This window comes from Terrapene carolina, unplaced genomic scaffold (genome assembly GCF_002925995.2).
Source record: "Terrapene carolina triunguis isolate 2854851 unplaced genomic scaffold, T_m_triunguis-2.0 Scaffold35022, whole genome shotgun sequence".
NCBI classification, from domain to species: Eukaryota; Metazoa; Chordata; order Testudines; family Emydidae; genus Terrapene; species Terrapene triunguis.
In genome coordinates this window covers 2,657,850-2,676,160 of record NW_020699373.1, presented here as the reverse complement: position 1 = coordinate 2,676,160, position 18,311 = coordinate 2,657,850, and the positions used below count along the sequence as shown (strand labels likewise).

At 44.9% G+C, this 18,311-nt stretch overlaps 1 protein-coding gene across 1 annotated transcript in view; it reads right to left on the bottom strand.

Moving 5' to 3' along the window:
- The window catches only part of LOC113405297 (S-methyl-5'-thioadenosine phosphorylase), a 66,031-nt gene extending 49,369 nt beyond the window's left edge, over positions 1-16,662 (bottom strand). The window contains exons 1-2 of the mRNA XM_026646358.1: positions 16,630-16,662; positions 4,961-5,047 (exon numbers count right to left, since the gene is read on the bottom strand). Coding sequence (XP_026502143.1) covers positions 4,961-5,047; positions 16,630-16,662 — 120 coding nt within the window. The remainder of the gene's footprint in view (positions 1-4,960; positions 5,048-16,629) is intronic.
- Between the last annotated feature and the right edge of the window lie 1,649 nt (positions 16,663-18,311).

The window sequence follows — 18,311 nt, the reverse complement described above, 5'->3', positions numbered from 1 at the left end:
GGGTGGGAGTTGGGACTCCTGGGCTCCGGGAAGAGGCTGGTGTCTGACGCCCGGGGGAGGAGTGCTGGGAGCGAGGACTCTGGATTCCTAGGTTTCCAGCTGGGCTCTAGTTGTTTGAGGGGGTGGGGGGCAGACGGAGACTAGGGCTCCGGACTCCTGGGTTCTGCCCTCAATGCCGGAGGGGAGCGGGGTCTAGTGACCTGGGGTGACAAAAGAGGCGCAACCCAGCTGTTCCCAGAGTCCAGCAGGCGGTGAGCCGCAGCCCCCGGGCTCGGGTTCGGGCTGTGGGACGTGGCCGACCCCAGTACAGAGCCGAGCTCATCCCGGCACCAGGGTTCCAACCCCGGGGCAGCCTGCCTGAGTCCAGGGAGCGGGGCCGGCTGTGCTTGGGGTAGGCGAGCGCACGGCGCAGCTGGGACCCAAGACCCTTCCTCACTTACAGGCTTCGCGGGCGCTGCGACTCCTGTGGGGCCCGGGTCCCTCTTCTTGCCCCCGCCGGCGGGGCCACTTCCCAGACACGCTAACCCGGAAACACAACCTCCCGCCGGAAGTGACAGAGGTCAGCAAAGCATGTGCAAATGCCGGCGGAAGGGGCGGAGAAGAGCGGGCCAGCCCTGGCAGAATTTTTAATGGCACACTGCTGCCTGCTAGGGTCCCGGCCACCGGCAGGCAGCAGCATGCCATAGGTTGCCAACCCCTGCTATATATGCTAATGGTTGAGAAGCTCCTTAATCCCATGAGTATTCTCACTGAAGTCAAAGGGAGTACTCATAAGATTTCATTTTTTTCTTGCATAAATATGCGAGTACTCCCTTTGACTTCAACGAAAATTCTCATATGATTAAGGACTACTTCTATACAGGTTTGCAGGATCAGGCTTTCACAATGGAACATCTCCACTGTCAAATCCACAGAGAATGCAGCAAGGAGAAGAGAAAGATCAAGAACATGATGTTCACACACACACAGAGTGAAAAAACAAGCAGGTAAACACATTAAAAGGACAATGTATGTATATTTTCAACAAATGCCCCAAAATCCTAACTCCACGCTATCAGTAAGATATAGCACTGTATATAAAAAATGTAAAAATAAGAGCAGAATCCTCTAAAATAGAGCTCTTTAAAGAACTGGACCATGATACCTTCATTTAAATATTCTCCAAGTTCATTAATCAAACACTGTGTCATCTTCAGTGGAGGTGGAAGGGGAGGTTAATTCTACCTCATATGACCTACTTTTGCTTCAATAAAAACAAAAAGCTGATCTACAGAACAAAAGATGCCTTGCTTGTGAAGTAGGAACCGATGCCAGCACACTCACGACTGACAAGAATAATTGGAGAGCATTAAAATTTGCTTGCTGTTGAAGATTTTAGATTGCCTTTGCAAAAACAGTTTTAGAATTGAGTCATGTTCTTCAGGAAATGTCCTCTGAACAGAGGTTTTAATGTAATAGTAGTTTTGAAGTCCAGTGATAAGGAGAAATATTGGCTGCAGCTAACCAAGGGTCAATGCTATGAATCCATAGTGCTCCCAACTCCTTCTGACTGCAGTGGGTGTGCCCAACACCTTTGAGGACTAGGTGCTAATGGGGATAAGGCAGTGCCAATCGCTCACAGAATATTTTCCACCCCCAATTTTAGTCTCAATGAGAGGAAGTGGGAGAGGGGAAACAGATCTGGGATACTGATGGCAAATTCCTTTCTTTAAAACCAAGCACAATTAGTAGATATTTCAAGTCATTTGTGGGATCATGCCAGACAATCAGAGAACTGAAAAACACTCATGCTGTTTTGTATAGTCACATTTTCCAGGTTCCTTCTGAACCTCACATTACCCTTAGGTATGAAGAAGGGTTTATTAAATGTAGAAAGCAATCTATCCAGAAGGCCAGTTTGCGGAGGTAGGGAAGGGGACGAAGACGGCTCAGGTAACTCATTTTAACACACACCCTACTAAGCTGCTCCTCGTCATGCTCCCTACACTAAACAAACAGCAGTAAAAAGATACTTGTTCTGTTGCAGCCAAAAGGCAGGGCTTGCAAGAAACATCGAAAGTTTCAGAGAGGTCTTCTGTTCTGGCAGTACATTATTAAGATGAGTTGCCAAGGAAGCTTTAAAACATGGGGCTGTGCTCTTTTTGCTTCTTTACGATCTGAAAAGCTGGAACACTTTTTTTTTTTTTTTTTAAGTTGTTTCTTTGCTTGTTTTTTACATTAAAAGTACCAGGACTACTGAGTCTGATCTTCCATGGTTTTGCTAGAAGGCCTGTTGGAGGACTCAGGGGTATACTGGGAGCACTCTCACACATTAACTGAATCGTTATGGTGTTAAGTCTTTAACAAATGTATCCTTTCACCCATGTGCTTATTAGGAGATAGAACTAAACGAAAATGTTAACAAACCCACAAAGTTCTGAACAGTCCAATTAGAAATCCCTTTACCTCTCAATTGCTCAGACTGATATTCTACTATTTCACTACAGTAACTCCACACTTAACGTAAGTTGTTTCGTTATTACGTCGCTGACCTATTAGAGAACATACTCCTTTAAAGTCCTGCAATGTTCCCTTATAACGTTGTTTTGCTCCCTCTGCTCCACCCTCCCGGGACTCCTGCCAGGGAGCGGGCAAGCCCCCACACCCCGATCTGCTCTCCGGCTGGAATGTAGGGCGGGCGGAGCAGGGCAAGCCCCCTTGTTCCCACCCCACCCCCAGCAGGAGCGCCAGGCGGGTGGAACGGGGCAAGTCCCCACATTGTCCTGCCAATATACCACAAACTGTGATCTGATGAGACCTTTCCAAGGTCAAGAGGACAGTTAAATCTTCCATGTGAATAAAGCCCCAGAATTATATGCTGGGACTGCCAATAAAAAGGTGTCAATTGCAATGGTAATTTTCCAATACGCACAATTTCCACTGAGAACATTACTAAAACCAGCAGCTAATCATACAGAGGAAATGTCAGATGGCAACTATTTTGTTTTTGCTATTCTAGCCTGGATTCAAGACAGTGTCTTAGAGGTGAAAGGATCTCTGTTCTATATGAGATTCTTGTTTTAGTTTTGGGAGCCGGGTGGGGAAGATGGAGGGGTGCAAGTGAATAAGTCCCCTTCATCCTCTCCCCAGTACTCTTGCAGATTTTACAGGGTAGTTGGAAATTCAAATATCTACCTCTAATTCAGCTTTTCCCTTATCTTATTACCTCCCCACCATGGCCAATCGCCACTGTCCACATATACTCCATTCTCCCAGTGTCCCTTACACTCACAAAGTCTTCCCCAACACCATTTTGGTTGGAGGTGGGGTTCTCCTTCCATATCTTGGACCCTACAAGGTAGTGCTGAACCCCATGAAAAAGATATACAGGATTTAGGTTTTCACAGAAGTTCCTCTCCATAAAATAACTGTTATTGCCACGTATCATATGTCTTATGAACTATACTGGTATAAGATGGTAAACATACAGGAAAATATCACACGGATGGTTGTTCTGAACAGTGCTCAGTCTCCTCTTCTGCAGATATTATGGAAGATTTAAGTTTAATTTCCAGTTTTGTTATACACTACTTACATGAAGTCACTTACTCTCTCTGCCTCAGTTCCCCACCTGTAAAATGGGAATAACAACACTCCTTTTCTTCCATCCTGGTCTATTCCATCCTATTGCAAGCTCTTTGGGGCAGGCATTGTCTCTTACTATATGCTGGCACTATAGGTATACACAATTGGCTAAATAAACAGACTTAGGGTGAGATCCTCACCCCAGCTCCAGCCACTTTTGCTTGGTAAAAGGGCTGGAGTAACATAAAGCCTCTGAAAGCCCAGAAGCTGGCTGGTAGCGAATTCCTCCCTGCACAGGACCAGCAAAAGACAGCCATAAAGCTGTCTCCCAAAGATCCCCTTGTAAATCTTGGTGTAGGGGGAGTACCCAGGTGGGGTAATGATAGCAGCATGTAATACTGCAGAGATTCTAAGTAGTGCTGGGGCCCATAGGCTGCCAGGGCTGTCTAAATTATGCCAGAGTCTGTGGAGCAGCCAGAATTGGAAAGGTGCAAAGGTATCTTAAAACCACCATATCCCACCCCGGGGGCTATGGATTCTTCATTGTGCTTATCTCATCATGTTTAAAGAACAGTGGGGGAGGATGGGGTGTATTCTCTTCCACACTTGGTTGTCATTAGAACACCTGGCTTCTCGCAGTCACTATAAGCTGACTCTGATACAGTGTACAAATCCCATACTGGGCCCGACGGGGTTAAAGGACAATACTGGGCCCAGGTACCCCCACCTCTCCCGACCTGCAGAGCATCCTCCAACTGCAGAGGAGGCTTAAAAGGGAGCAACTTAGCTCAGAAGGGGGAGGTAGGGAGGGAGACACACTTACCTTGAGGGATCCTGGACAAGGGTGCCGAAGAAGCCTCCTTTGGGGAAGAGGACTGCGTGCTGTGCCCAGTTGGGGCTGAAGGTTTAGCTGCCTTTTCTACTGATATCTTAGGTTGTACTTGGAGCTGTTGGGAGAGATGGAGGGACCCAGGAAGGGTAACTCCGAAGGGACTCCAAGGTGCTAGACTCTTATAGGACCTGGGTCAGAGCCTGGTGGAGTGGGAAGGCCCAGGCTGCCCTACCAACTTCTTCTGCTGCAGACGGGGCATAAGCCTAATGGTAAGGAGGGGGCAAGGACACTGAAAACACAAGATGATGCTAAGCCCACACACGGGTGAGGAACTGGACTGAAAAGCTGTCCTGGGGGGGGGGGTGAGGCTGGATGCTGGACCCTCAGAGGACTCTATTACACTGACCAACAGTCGGTACTATTGTGAGCAGTGTCTCCTTTGTACCTCCATTTACACAAAGGCTGAAAAACTTACCATAAAGCACACAAGTAACAGTCTCTTTAAGAAGAAGAAAAAAAAAAAAAAGGCATCTTAGCAAGCCATAAGAAAAATATTATACAGACCTTGCCATAAGGAGTATCCACATATTTTTCTGTTCTTCCTTCCAAGATGTCAGGATCGTCCAGACCAGTTCCACCAATAATTCCAATCTTACAAACAAACAAAAATAAGTATTAGAACTCTAGAGATTACATTGCATTTTAAATCTGACAGTGACACTAACCCTGGATTTCTATGACAGGTTTCAGAGTAGCAGCCGTGTTAGTCTGTATCCGCAAAAAGAACAGGAGTACTTGTGGCACCTTAGAGACTAACAAATTTATTATTTATTATTTATGCTCTAATAAATTTGTTAGTCTCTAAGGTGCCACAAGTACTCCTGTTCTTTTTCCTGGATTTCTAGCCAGCTACACAATTTATTTTTTGATTCATCTATGCTTGAGATGGGCCCAGAACCATGGATCCAAAAAGCACCAATCATTATAGCTACAGCTCAAGTTTCTCATGAAGACTTGCAAACATAGTTGTACCATGTCACTTTAGGCCATATTTCATTTAATTTTCCCAAGTACAAAGGCTTGACTACGACTCCCCAGGTCATACAGACACCAAATTTAAAAGTTATCAAACAGCACAAAGAAAGAGTCACTGATTAATCATTTATCCCTAATGTGAAAGTAAATATGGATGTTAACGGGCAAAGTTGATAACTGATGCCAAAGAGATCAGCGTAACCTATGCTGTAATCAAGGCTGTACCACAGATAGTATTCATATGAAATTGTGGTACACCTTTTCTGCAATGGGAAGAACAAGGACAAAGACTGAGTACCTCTGGTCACTGGGGACATAACGATCCCCAGAAATGCAACACCTGAACTGTCTTATTGATATCTTTAACCCTGATTGCCATTAAGGTATGGCTCATAAGCTTCTTCCTCTCCCAATAGCAGTTGCTTCTAGATGCATGGGGGAGAGACAAAAAGGAAAGTGTGTTGGCAACTAGTTAGATTTGCCTGACATGAAGCTACTAGCTGAGAAGTTACTAACTTTCAGGCCATGTAGCCTCCTTGAAAAAATGTATTACTTAGCTGACTAACGCCCCGGTTCAGCAAAGCATTCAGTTATCCAAACCTGCACAGTGCCCCACACCATTTTATCTGAGGTTAAATTGTGTAAGACATTCACGCTGAGCACACAGACTTTTACCCAGGATGGAAGCTGTCAACCAAAAAAGCCTTCCTTGCTTGCCTGCAATATACGTAGGAAAGATAGGAAGTATGGCAAGAGACCACCCTGGCTTAACCAGGAGATCTTCAATGATCTAAAAAATCAAAAGAGAGTCCTACAAAAAGTGGAAACTAGGTCAAATTACAAAGGATGAATATAAACAAATAACACAAGTATGTAGGGACAAAATTAGAAAGCCAAGGCACAAAAAGAGATCAAACTAGCTAGAGACATTAAGGGTAACAAGAAAACGTTCTACAAATACATTAGAAGCGAGAGGAAGACCAAGGACAGGGTAGGCCCATTACTCAATGAGGGGGGAAAATAATAACAGAAAATGTGGAAATGGCAGAGGTGCTTAATGACTTCTTTGTTTTGGTTTTCACCAAGAAGGTTGGTGGTGATTGGACATCTAACATAGTGAATGCCAGCGATAATGAAGTAGGATCAGAAGAGGCTAAAATAGGGAAAGAACGAGTTAAAAATTACTTGGAGAAATTAGATGTCTTCAAGTCACCAGGGCCTGATGAAATGCATCCCTAGAATACTTAAGGAGCTGACTGAGGAGATATCTGAGCCATTAGCAATTACCTCTGAGAAGTCATGGAAGACAGGAGAGATTCCAGAAGACTGGAAAGGGCAAATATAGTGCCAATCTATAAAAAGGGAAATAAGGACGACCCGGGGAATTACAGACCAGTCAGCTTAACTTCTGTACCCGGAAAGATAATGGAGCAAATAATTAAGCAATCAATTTGCAAACATCTAGAAGACAATAAGGTGATAAGTAACAGTCAGCATGGATTCGACAAAAACAAATTGTGTCAAACCAACCTGATAGCTTTTTTTTGACAGGGTAACAAGCCTTGTGGATAGGTGGGAAGCGGTAGACGTGGTATATCTTGACTTTAGTAAAGCTTTTGATACTGTCTCGCATGACCGTCTCATAAATAAAGTAGGGAAATGCAACCTAGATGGAACTACTATAAGGTGGGTGCAAAACTGGTTGGAAAACCGTACCCAAAAAATAGTTATCAGTGGTTCACAGTCATGCTGGAAGGGCATAATGCGTGGGGTCCTGCAGGGATCAGTTCTGGGTCCGGTTCTGCTCAATACGTTCATCAATGATTTAGATAATGGCATAGAGAGTACACTTATAAAGTTTGCGGACGATACCAAGCTGGGAGGGATTGCAAGTGCTTTGGAGGATAGGCTTAAGATTCAAAATGATCTGGACAAACTGGAGAAATGGTCTGAAGTAAATAGAATGAAATTCAATAAGGACAAATGCAAAGTACTTCATTTAGGAAGGAGCAATCAGTTGCACACATACAAAATGGGAAATGACTGCCTAAGAAGATCTGGGGGTCATAGTGCACTACAAGCTAAATATGAGTCAACAGTGTAACGCTGTTGCAAAAAAAAGCGAACATCATTCTGGGATGTATTAGCAGGAATGTTGTAAGCAAGACACAAGAAGTAATTCTTCTGCTCTACTCCACTCTGATTAGGCCTAAGCTGGAGTATTGTGTCCAGTTCTGGGCGCCACATTTCAGGAAGGATGTGGACAAATTGGAGAGAGTCCAGAGAAGAGCAACAAAAATGATTAAAGGTCTAGAAAACATGACCTATGAGGGAAGATTGAAAAAAATTGGGTTTGTTTAGTCTGGAAAAGAGAAGACTGAGAGGGGACAGGATAACAGTTTTCAAGTATGTAAAAGGTTGTTACAATTCTTCTTCCTCCTTGTTTTTCTTAATCTCTGAGGATAGACAAGAAGCAATGGTCTTAAATTGCAGCAGGAGCAGTTTAGATTGGACATTAGGAAAAACTTCCTAACTGTCAGAGTGGTTAAGCACCGGAATAAATTGCCTAGGGAGTTTGTGGAAAATCATTGGAGATTTTTAAAAGCAGGTTAGACAAACACCTGGGTGTCAAACACCATACTTAGTCCTGCCACGAGTGCAGGGGACTGGACTAGATGACCTCTCGAGGTCCCTTCCAGTTCTATGATACGATGTCCATTCAACTTCTCTTTGCTGGAGACGCAGGAGGTCCCAGCAACGTCTTAGACGGTAACTAGGGATTTCTTTTGAAAAACAATAATATGAGAGGGAACTATGCCTCTGCACTAATTTGTGCTACTTTAAAGGTAATCTTCAGACATAGGAGTATTTCACCAACTCACACATAAAAAAGGAGACAGATCGAAACCATTAAATCTAGAGCTGGTCAAAAAATGTCTGAAGAAATGTTATTCCATTGGAAAATGTCAATTGGTCAAAATGCTCCACTGAGTGTTGATTTGGATAAAAATTTAATTTAGAAAAAAACTGAAACCAAGCATTTTGATAAGGTTGGAACATTCCATTTAAAACTTATACAAATGTTTTGGTATATTGTGTTTTGAAACAACGTTTTTGTTTTTAAATTTATTTATAATTTTTTATTCTTGTAAAATGGCATAACAAAATAATTATATTACAAATGACCAGTCAGAATACCAGAAATGAGCAAATCAAATACCAATTTCAAATTACCAATCACTATTTCATATCATTTTAAATTCTTTAAATCCTAATCAAAAATATAAAAGTATAAAATATTAAAATATATAAAAGCCACAACTGAAACAAACATGACCCAAAACAAAACGTTTTGTGGGAAATTTTCATTCCAATTCAGAATGAAATTTTTTTGAAATGCTGGAATTTCCCACAGAATAGAAATTCTAGTTTTGATCAGCTCAGCTGCCCGAATGAATTATGCATCCTTCTAGATTTAAGGACCTGTAGTCCAGCTAACCCACTGCACCTACACAGACACCCTATTTTACAAGTTACTCAACCTAGCTTACCCAGAAGAATGCTGGAAAGGGGCCTGAGAACACTTCCACTATGGACAGAACCCCCACTGGGACTTTGTAGTTGTGCCACTGGACCCACTTTTGGGCTTAAAGTATTCTTTTTAAACCTTGTAACCTTCAAAGAGTGGTGCTTAATAATACCTGAAATGTAACAATGTGGTTTAGCATAACTCTATATTTGTGTTATAAAAAGCTAATTCCCATATGTGGAGTTTGCTTTCCAACCAAGGCCCACAACAAATCAGCAATTACCCTTACAGTAGTACCAGCTCCCCCTGCTGCTACCAAGCCAACTTAACACACGTACAAAGAAACACCATTTCTGTTCTTGGCTCTACCGCCAACCTGAGAAACCCCAGACCTCTACACAGAGTGTCTGATAGGGGGACAGTATTCACAGCCAGCTTAGCGGCATCTTCTGTTAGTGAAAGTATGGAGAATGTGAATTCATATTCTGCTGGGGATACGGGGTTGTTGTGGTTTTTTTTTTAAGCTTTGTGTTCTGGTGCAGTCTGCATAGAGTTAACAAGTTCCAGCATAGTACTAGCAACAAAAAGGGAATCTCCATTTAGTTTTAGCAAACACTGACTTCTTCAATAAAGCGACATCCATAGGAATAAAGATTTTGCGCATGTCCTCTTGTGTCAGTCAGAAAAGCAAAACGGTTAAACTGTCAGTGCCACATGTTCACAATGAATACTGAGGACAAACTGATTGATTAATGCGTACTTCAATCCAACCAAGTTGTGCAGCCTTCACAATAAAATTAATAACACAATGAGAAAGAAACATACACTTCCAAGTTATACCTTCCTTTGGCTTCCCAGTGGAACCAGTCGTCTTTGTATCTTTTAGGGTCTGATCCAACTCCCACTTAAGTCAATGGGAGGTTTTCCACTGACTTCAATGGGAATTAGATTAGGCTCTTCAGAGCAGGGGCTGTTTTTAATTGTGTGGTCCCCAAGCACACTGTTGGCACGTAAAGAAATAATTTCACCCTCTGTTACACACAGCAAAAAAATTGCTTTTTTCAATTGGCAGTTACTGTTGCAGTGTTTGTCTCAGTTTTAAGTGGAAGAACTCAAATCATGTTGAGCTTTTAAAAACAAACAACCCCCCCACACATACACAACCCCCCCATTTTTGTCTTCCCCCCCAATACCTTGTCAGTAATAAAAGCATGTTATCTAAACTCTCAGAATGTTTTCTAGCTGTACAGCTAAGGGTTTGTATCTCTTAACAAAATAATAATAAAAAAAAAGCACCAAGTGGAAATCCCAGTGACTTAAATCTAAACCAAAAATCTGTCTCTTGCTCTCAATTTCTACAGCCCTATGTTTATAGAAACCCTACAGATGCCCTGTCATTATACTGCAATTAGCTCATCAGGCATCTCTTTTCAATAAGCAAAGACTGTGGTCCTTGTTATGTGCCAAATACTTTTTCATGTGAAAGCCTGCTTCATGTCATCTGCTGTGCGGTAGTATTTAAACAGATTTTTTTCCTTTTGGCGCCACCTTGTGCTGTATGTGTGTTATTGCAGGCAAACAATTAAATCCTTAATATAATCCAAATAGGCAGACTAGGGAAGAAAAATAAATCACAATAATATTTTCTTATAATTTTTGTAATAAGAATGGAGATTTTTGCCTTAGTGTTATTCACAGATCATGAGTATTTGGACAAATGCTGGTTTGTTCATGAAAATACTCAAGAGTCCTGAATGCTATGATTATTTGCCTGAAAACTGTACCTGAAGTATTATGGGATATTTATTACTCAAGATTCTCCTGTTCCAAAGTTTCAGTCATCCTCATATGGAGTAGAAACAACATCAACAAGGCAATCAAAGGTGGGACTTGCAGGTCACGTAGACATACCCACACTAGCATTAATCTAACTAGTACACTAAAAATAGCAGAGATGACACCGGCATGGACTTCTGCAGGGGTGCAGGAACAATTTGTATTGTGGGGGTGCTGAGAGACATTGAACCCCACTGTAAATCCTGTATATAATGGAAACCACTTCAAGCAGGGTGGATAAAAATCAATGATTTTTTTATTTACATCGGATTTTTTTTATAAAATGCTTTTTGAGGAAAAAACCTAACTAAAGATAGTTTTAATGAAGATACATTATAGCTCAAATATATCTCATCATGGAATAGGGATTATAAATTCTAATTCTATAGTATGAGACAATATATTCATGTAATGTTTAAGAAAAGTGTTGTAAATGAATTCCAATAGTTCATGGATTAGGGACCCAATCTTATGGGGTTCCACAGGCTTCTGTATAGATTATTTAGGTTAATCTTTCTATCTCCCCTATGAGACTCAGTGCTCAGTCTAGAAGATACCATCAGAGATGCTTTGTTTTGCAGTTCTCAAACTGTGCATTTGTGTCTCCAGAGGTAACATGCTTGTTAACAGCAAAAATGTTTTTAAATAAATAAATAATATATAGAGGTGAGAAATAACAGACCTCAACTCTATTGTCCCTCTGCAAATTTGTGTACACAGAGTCAATCCCTTACCTCTCTCTAAAAGTGCAAAGTTTCAAAAAGTTCAATGAATAGAAGATTGTTGGGGGCGTAATAGATCTGGACAAGAAGAAGAAGAAGTCTGGAGATAAATGTGAGAAGGAAGGGATATATGCTTTTTTGTTAAAATAATATTATATGTTTGCTGTTGAAGAAAAAAATCCAGACTACTTAACGTTGTTTTAGTTAAATAAATAATTTAAAATGTTTGTCTGGTGATGTTCTCCTCCTAATACAGTGTGGCAAGAAAATCCTCCAAATATTAATGATTAACCTGCTGAATTGGAGATGGTTCACCTCCCAATGACTTCATAAATATCTGCTTCAATTACCTTTGGTAAATGAAATAACCAAACAATCATTAATATTCTGATATAGCTGTAAAACTAATCTAAAAAGTTTTCAAAATAAATCACTGTTTAAGTATAGTGTGTACCTTCTAAAAATGAAACCTACATCTATCTCTGAGTTATGAAGAATATGTATTAAGGTTATAACAACCAACAAGAATGCACTTTTATGTAGAAAACCATGATTAAATCGAGCCTTCCTGACTAGTCATTTAAATCATGATTTAAATCCACCCTGACTTCAAGCCAGGAGATGCTGCAGCACACCTCCCTTCACCTCTAGTTTCAGCACCTATGGACTTCTGCACAGACTAGCAACGTGAAAACGTACTCGTGTCCCTGCATAGGTTTACAGAGCCTGCATTGAAGCCAGCGCTGCTGCATCTTCAGTGCTATTTTTAGCTGTACTAGCTGTTATGCCTGGGGGAATTCTGCGCCACTGCGAAATGCAGAATTTGATGTTTCCCCTGCAGAATTGGTGGCCATTAGGGGCATTGCAGCTCACAGAGCACCAGCCCGGTGGGGATGGAGGCTCTGCAGCCTTGTTTGATCCTCATCCGCCCGTGGACGGGAGAAGGCCTAGGAGTCCTGGCTCTGGCAAAGGGTGAGGAAGGGCACCGCGTCCCCACGGGGGATAGTAAAGAAGCTCGGGGGAGTACAGGTCCTGGGAGAGGGGGGTGCAGGTGTCTGTGCCAGGAGGTGCCTCGTAGCTGGGCTCTGGGGGGAGCGGAATGCAGTTGTCGGTGGCTGGGCTCTGGGGAGAGGGAGGTGCAGGTGCCTGGGCTTTTGCGGTGCCCTGCAGCTGGGCTGTGGGGGGAGGGAGGTGTGGGCATCTGGGCTCTGGGGGTGCCCTGCAGCTGGGCTCTGGGTGTGGGGGGGAAGAGGGTTCTGGAGCTGGGATATGCTTCATAGCTGGACTCTGGGGGGAGGGAGTTCAGGTATTTGGGCTCTGGAGGGGGCCCACACAGCCCCCTCCAGTATGCCCCCAATTGGGTTTCTTTAACTCTCTACTCCTGGGGGAATATTTTTTCATTGTCATCTATATTGTTGACATACTTGCTGACAGGTATTTTGAAATAAGTTACCAAAATAATTGAAACTGGAGTGATTATATTGTGCTATTGACAAATAAAATATGCAGAATTTGGCAGAATTTCAAATTTTGTGCGCAGAATTTTGAATTTTTTTGGCACAGAATTTGCCCAGGAAGTATGTCTAGTGGTAGTATGTCTACAAAAGCTGCTATTGGACCTTTGACTGCAGCATAGACATATCCTTATGGGACCAATCACAAACCACAATCCTAACACAGGCTGGAAATTGTTCACATACTCTTCAGTGTTTGCTGAATTTTGTAACTCATACAAATCAGGATAGAAATTGTGAAATGTTTTTATTATTCATTGAAATTCTAAAAAAAAAAAAATGAATAAAGAGGGTTAATAATCAAGTTTTTTTTAGTTGGGAACCACATATCTGCCAACATAACTGCAGCCTAGAATTTAAGATTGAGGATAATTTCCGCAGAGAGTGCTTTTCAACCTGAATTATTCTATCCAGTAATTAAAGAGAACAATGCAAACTGGAGATATGGGGTTCTTCACCATATTATCAGTTGGCTGATGAAACTGGCCGATGTCTGTAGAACTTGGGCTACCTCCTCAGTTTTCACTACTACTTTTTTGTCTAGCCAGGATATAGCTGTAACCCCTCTCATTCAGCAATATGGGCGGGGCAGGGTGATTGTGACTCCCTGGTTGAGAATCCACAATACAGCCAAACTGTTCTTTTTCCTAACTGACCTTACTCTTACGCCTTCCCTCCTCCCAAAACACAATCAATGTGACACCATTTTTTATTTTCTGCTTTAAAAATCACAGCAAAACTTAGTTCCACTAATAGAAAATAGATTCTATTTCTAAATTTCTAGTAACAAAAATCACAGATGCAATGGGATTTGAACACACTCCCTTTGTAATAGAAAGCTGACAATTTAAACTCACATGTAGTGTCAGAGGCAGCGGCAGCTCCAGGTACCAACGCTCCAAGCGCGTGCCTGGGGCAGCAAGCCACAGGGGGCGCCCTGCCGGTCCCTGCGAGGGCAGCAGTCAGGCTGCCTTCGGCAGCTTGCCTGCGGGAGGTCCCCGGTCCCACGGATTCGGCGGCATGCCTGCGGGAGGTCTGCCGGTCCCGCGAATTCAGCGGCATGCCTGCGGGAGGTCTGCCGGTCCCGGGGATTCAGCGGCGGGTACGCCGAAGCCGCGGGACTGGTGGACCTCCCACAGGCATGTCACCAAATCTGCGGGACCGGGGACCTCCCGCAGACAAGCCGCCGAAGGTGGCCTGCCTGCCGTGCTTGGGGCGGCAAAAAAGCTAGAGCCACCCCTGGTCAGAAGGGTGCTTTCCTATGATGCTGTTTGAGGAGCTACCATCACAGTCCCCAGACAGCTTTCATCTCTGGGAATGCCACCAATCCAGGGAAGGTCTTATGTCAGGCTGCAGGAATGAGGAGCAGACTGTCATCATTACAGGGATGGGGAGGTGGGGGAAGGGATTACACTGATGGGCATTGCTGGGGGAAAGGTATGCCCCCCAACCTACCCAGGGTGTTGGGGGAATATGAGAGTGGGTAGGGATTTTGGGGGTGGTTGCAGATGGAACAATGGAGATTGGGAAATAGGAGGATAACCTAGTGCAATATGGGAGGGAATGAATCTTAGAGGCATGGGCCAGCACCCTTATCTACCCTTTGGCAACAACTGGAAGCCACTGCAGAGAGCTAGGGAGGAAGGGAGGAGTGCTTCACAGTGGGGAGGGGCAATGCAGAGTCAGAGTAAGTTTGCTGCAAAGAGAAGATACACTAACTAGGAGCTGGGGGAAATCACCATCCCTTTTTCCTTGTGCCACAGCTGTGCTAACCATGCTTGGGGACAGGGGACAGCCTCCCAGGCAGGTAGTTCTCTCTAAAAGAGCCAGCAAAGGCTCATTAGAGCAGCTGAACCTTTGACATGAGGAACTGACAGATAAAAGCCAGTTGTTTACCTGTAACCACTGTTTTTTGAGAGGTGGGTGCAGATACATATTCCACTCAGGTGTGCGTGCACCCAAGGGGAATACACGGCTGTGACCACTCGAAGAAGAGAAACCACATCAGCTCCAGCACTGGACTTCATGCTTCCCTTCCACAAGCTGGTCCGGCTGCTCCTATTCCTCTTCCTGTTTCCCAGGCCTTGGGGTTGGTCAGAAGAGGCTGGAGTTAGGCAACACAGCAGTTGGGCCTAGTGGCAGCATGGAACCATAGAGTTTACTGCTACAGCAAGTCCTGCTTTCCTAGACCTTCCTGTGGGTTGTCAGGGACACAGCTGCTCAGATAGTTCCTCAATGGACAGATATCCCTGTGAGGGAGACTACCCCAACCACAGAAAAGGCAGATGGGGCAAGGCAAACACCAACTGGGATACTCCCAGATTAGCTTCCCTTTTCTCTCAAGACAAGGGAAAATTGCTTGTCTACACATTGACCTCAAGAACTGTGGGAGCTTCTTCCAGTCCTCCTTGATTCCCAGGTCCAAAAGGCTTGTCTTACAGAGTGGGGCTAAGGGCTAAGCATAACAGCTTTAACTACGGTGCCTCGGTCATTGGTGTGTATTATAGTGCCTAGAGACCCCATTGTACAGGCTATAGTACAAACATAAAACAGAAGGGAGTCCCTGCCCCCAAAGAATTTACAATCTCAACACCTAAATTAATGCTCAATCAGTATTAACAGAGTCAATTATCACACGAGCTGGAGGATAGTGGACCCTTGCAGCGGAGCTCCCAGGGAGGGGGCACAGAGCCTCAGTGTGGATGAACCTGGCCTCTCCTAGCTCTTATTCCACAAGATCCATATGCAGGATCATTTGCAATTTTCAGAAAGTGGGGTAAGTGACGATAGGATTATAACAGAATTCTGCGGGGCCCATAGCCTTAACTATAGCACCCGGTACTATACATGGAGTTGGGGAGGAAGCAAATCCCCGAACCAGCAGGCAGTTAACAAATCAATACCTGGCAAACCTGCAGTAAACAAGACACCAATACATTTAATAATTATGCTTTTACCCACTGTTTGACCAGAGCCCAGAAATAGCTGTAGGTTGAGCACAGGATTCTTAGCGCAACAACAGTGTCTAACTTTTCCTTTTAAAGGTTGGAGTCTTAGACACCCAGAGTTGTTGCCTTGTCATGCTCAGCTGCTGCTGCTGATTTGGCTGAAGCAGCACCCTGTGAGTCTTTCTGGCAACTGTAAATGAACGCAGCTCCCTGCCTCCCCTCCATATCCGAAAAGAAAACCCTATGAAGTGACTTTTAGTAGACAAGGACACATGTTGGAGGCCTCAACATGTCCGCACTGTGCCCACTGGGGGGTGCCGTGTAACACGAGCAGCAGGGCCCTGCCGGACGGGTGGGGGCGCCGTGCCCCGCAGCAGGGAGGGCGCTGTGCTGAAGCGGGCGCAGACGGGTGGGCAGGGCAGACGCTGCTCACCCCGTGCCCATGTGCCCCGCACCCCGGCGGGGCGGCGCAGGCAGGAGCCTGCCACATGCACCCAGCAGCAGAGGCGCCTCCCTCGGAGCCCACGTGCGCCAGCCGGACTAGTCCGCGCCCCGCGGCGGTCGCCAGGGGCTCCCGGGGGGCAGAGGCTGAGCGGGGGGGGATCTCCCTTCCGCCGGGGCCCGGGCGGGAGCCCGCAGCGCCTCTTACCTTCACGGCCGGGGCGGCTGCGGCTGCAGCCATGTTTGCTAGAGGAAGGACGAGGAGGCGGTCCCGGCTCGGCTCGGCTCGGCTCGGCACTGCCCTCCCAGGCTCGCGCCGGCCGGGGGCTGCAGTCGGCGGAACGAGCCCCGCCCCCTGCTGCGAGGAGGCAGCCGCAGCCTCTGAGCAGCGCCGCCTCCCTGCTCCCTTGGCGGCTCCGCACTGCGCCGCCCCTCCACTCCAGTCTGCGCTAGCCCGGCGGGGTGGCTGCAGCCTGGTAGGAGCGGGCGCAACGCCGCCACGCAGGGCAGTCGGTGCTACCAGCTCTCAGGGCTCCCCACCCTGGCCACGTGCTTCCCCCGAGGGCCACGGGAGCCCGCCGGCTGCTCCCCAATGGGGCGCTGTGAAAACCTGCCCCTGGGACTCTATCTGCCTCCCCAGAGCGAGCAGACGCAGGCTGGCCTCGGCCAGGAGTACCAAGCCCTAGTGTACAAAAATGAGCCAGGCCTCCCCCCAGTCAGATTAGTTTACACATTACATTTTAAGGGTGTTTTTAAAAATCGCCTTCCGGTGTTGGGGTGATGAGGGTTTGTGTTTTCAAGCTTTTCTTCACAAGCATGAAGGCTACAAACTTGCTGTTAAAAAAAAATAAAAAAGAAAAAAAGCAACAAGCTGAAATTCTCACATAACAACCCAATTCCTGTACTTTCACAAAAGCACTAAATATCACAAGACTAGTGACTTTGAGGGTTGGCAACACACTTGATATTTTCCAGGAGAGAAACAACACTGTCCTGAACAAATGTGTCAGTCGTCTTGTTCTTATTCAAAGGGAAAAAGCATGAAACAGTTACGTTATTATTCAGGACTGGACTGTTCCTCGCCTGGAAAATGTGTAAGGAAAGGGTCCCCTGTTCCATTTGAGGACACAGATTCTGGAGGATAGATGTTTCACAGAATTACTATAAGCACTGCAGTGTGCAGAACAAGCCAAGAAGATGCTGTGACATTATTGACATGAACTGGGACCGTATAGATCATTGTTGTAACTGAGGTCCTGTAGTGGCACCAAATCTTGTATAAAGGGGGTCAAATAAGGTGTCTAAGACAAGGTTATGGTTATGGTTTGCTGGTTATAATTATGCTATCTGTGTGCATGTATCATTTTTGTATTTAAAAGTTATAAGTATTGGCTCTATACTGTCTGTATTTCAAACTTATGCTATGCTTTTGGGTGACACCCCAGACAAGTTGGTGTCAGCTCTGCCTAGCCTGCTTGATGGCCCATTAAGGATCATCAGCTATACAGCTGACCCATTGAGAGAAGGTAGACACACCTTGTGACTCAGCAAGGTATGCAGGGGCCTGCCTATGGACAGAACTCTAAGGTTTTTCTATGCCATGTGCTGGATAGCGTGTTCTTGGCACAAAGAAAGCAGAGACCACATGGCAAGAGATTATAAAAGGCGGATGCCTCATCTCCATCTGGTCTTCAATCCTGCTTCTTACCTCTGGAGGGACTTTGCTACAAACGGAAGCTCTACACAAAGGTCTGATGACCCATCCCAGCTGTGGATGTACTCCAGAGACTTGATTTGAACCTGCAGCTTATTCCATCATTGCTACAAGCCTGAACCAAGAAGTTTGCCATTACTGTATGTAATTGATTCTATTTAACCAATTCTAGCTCT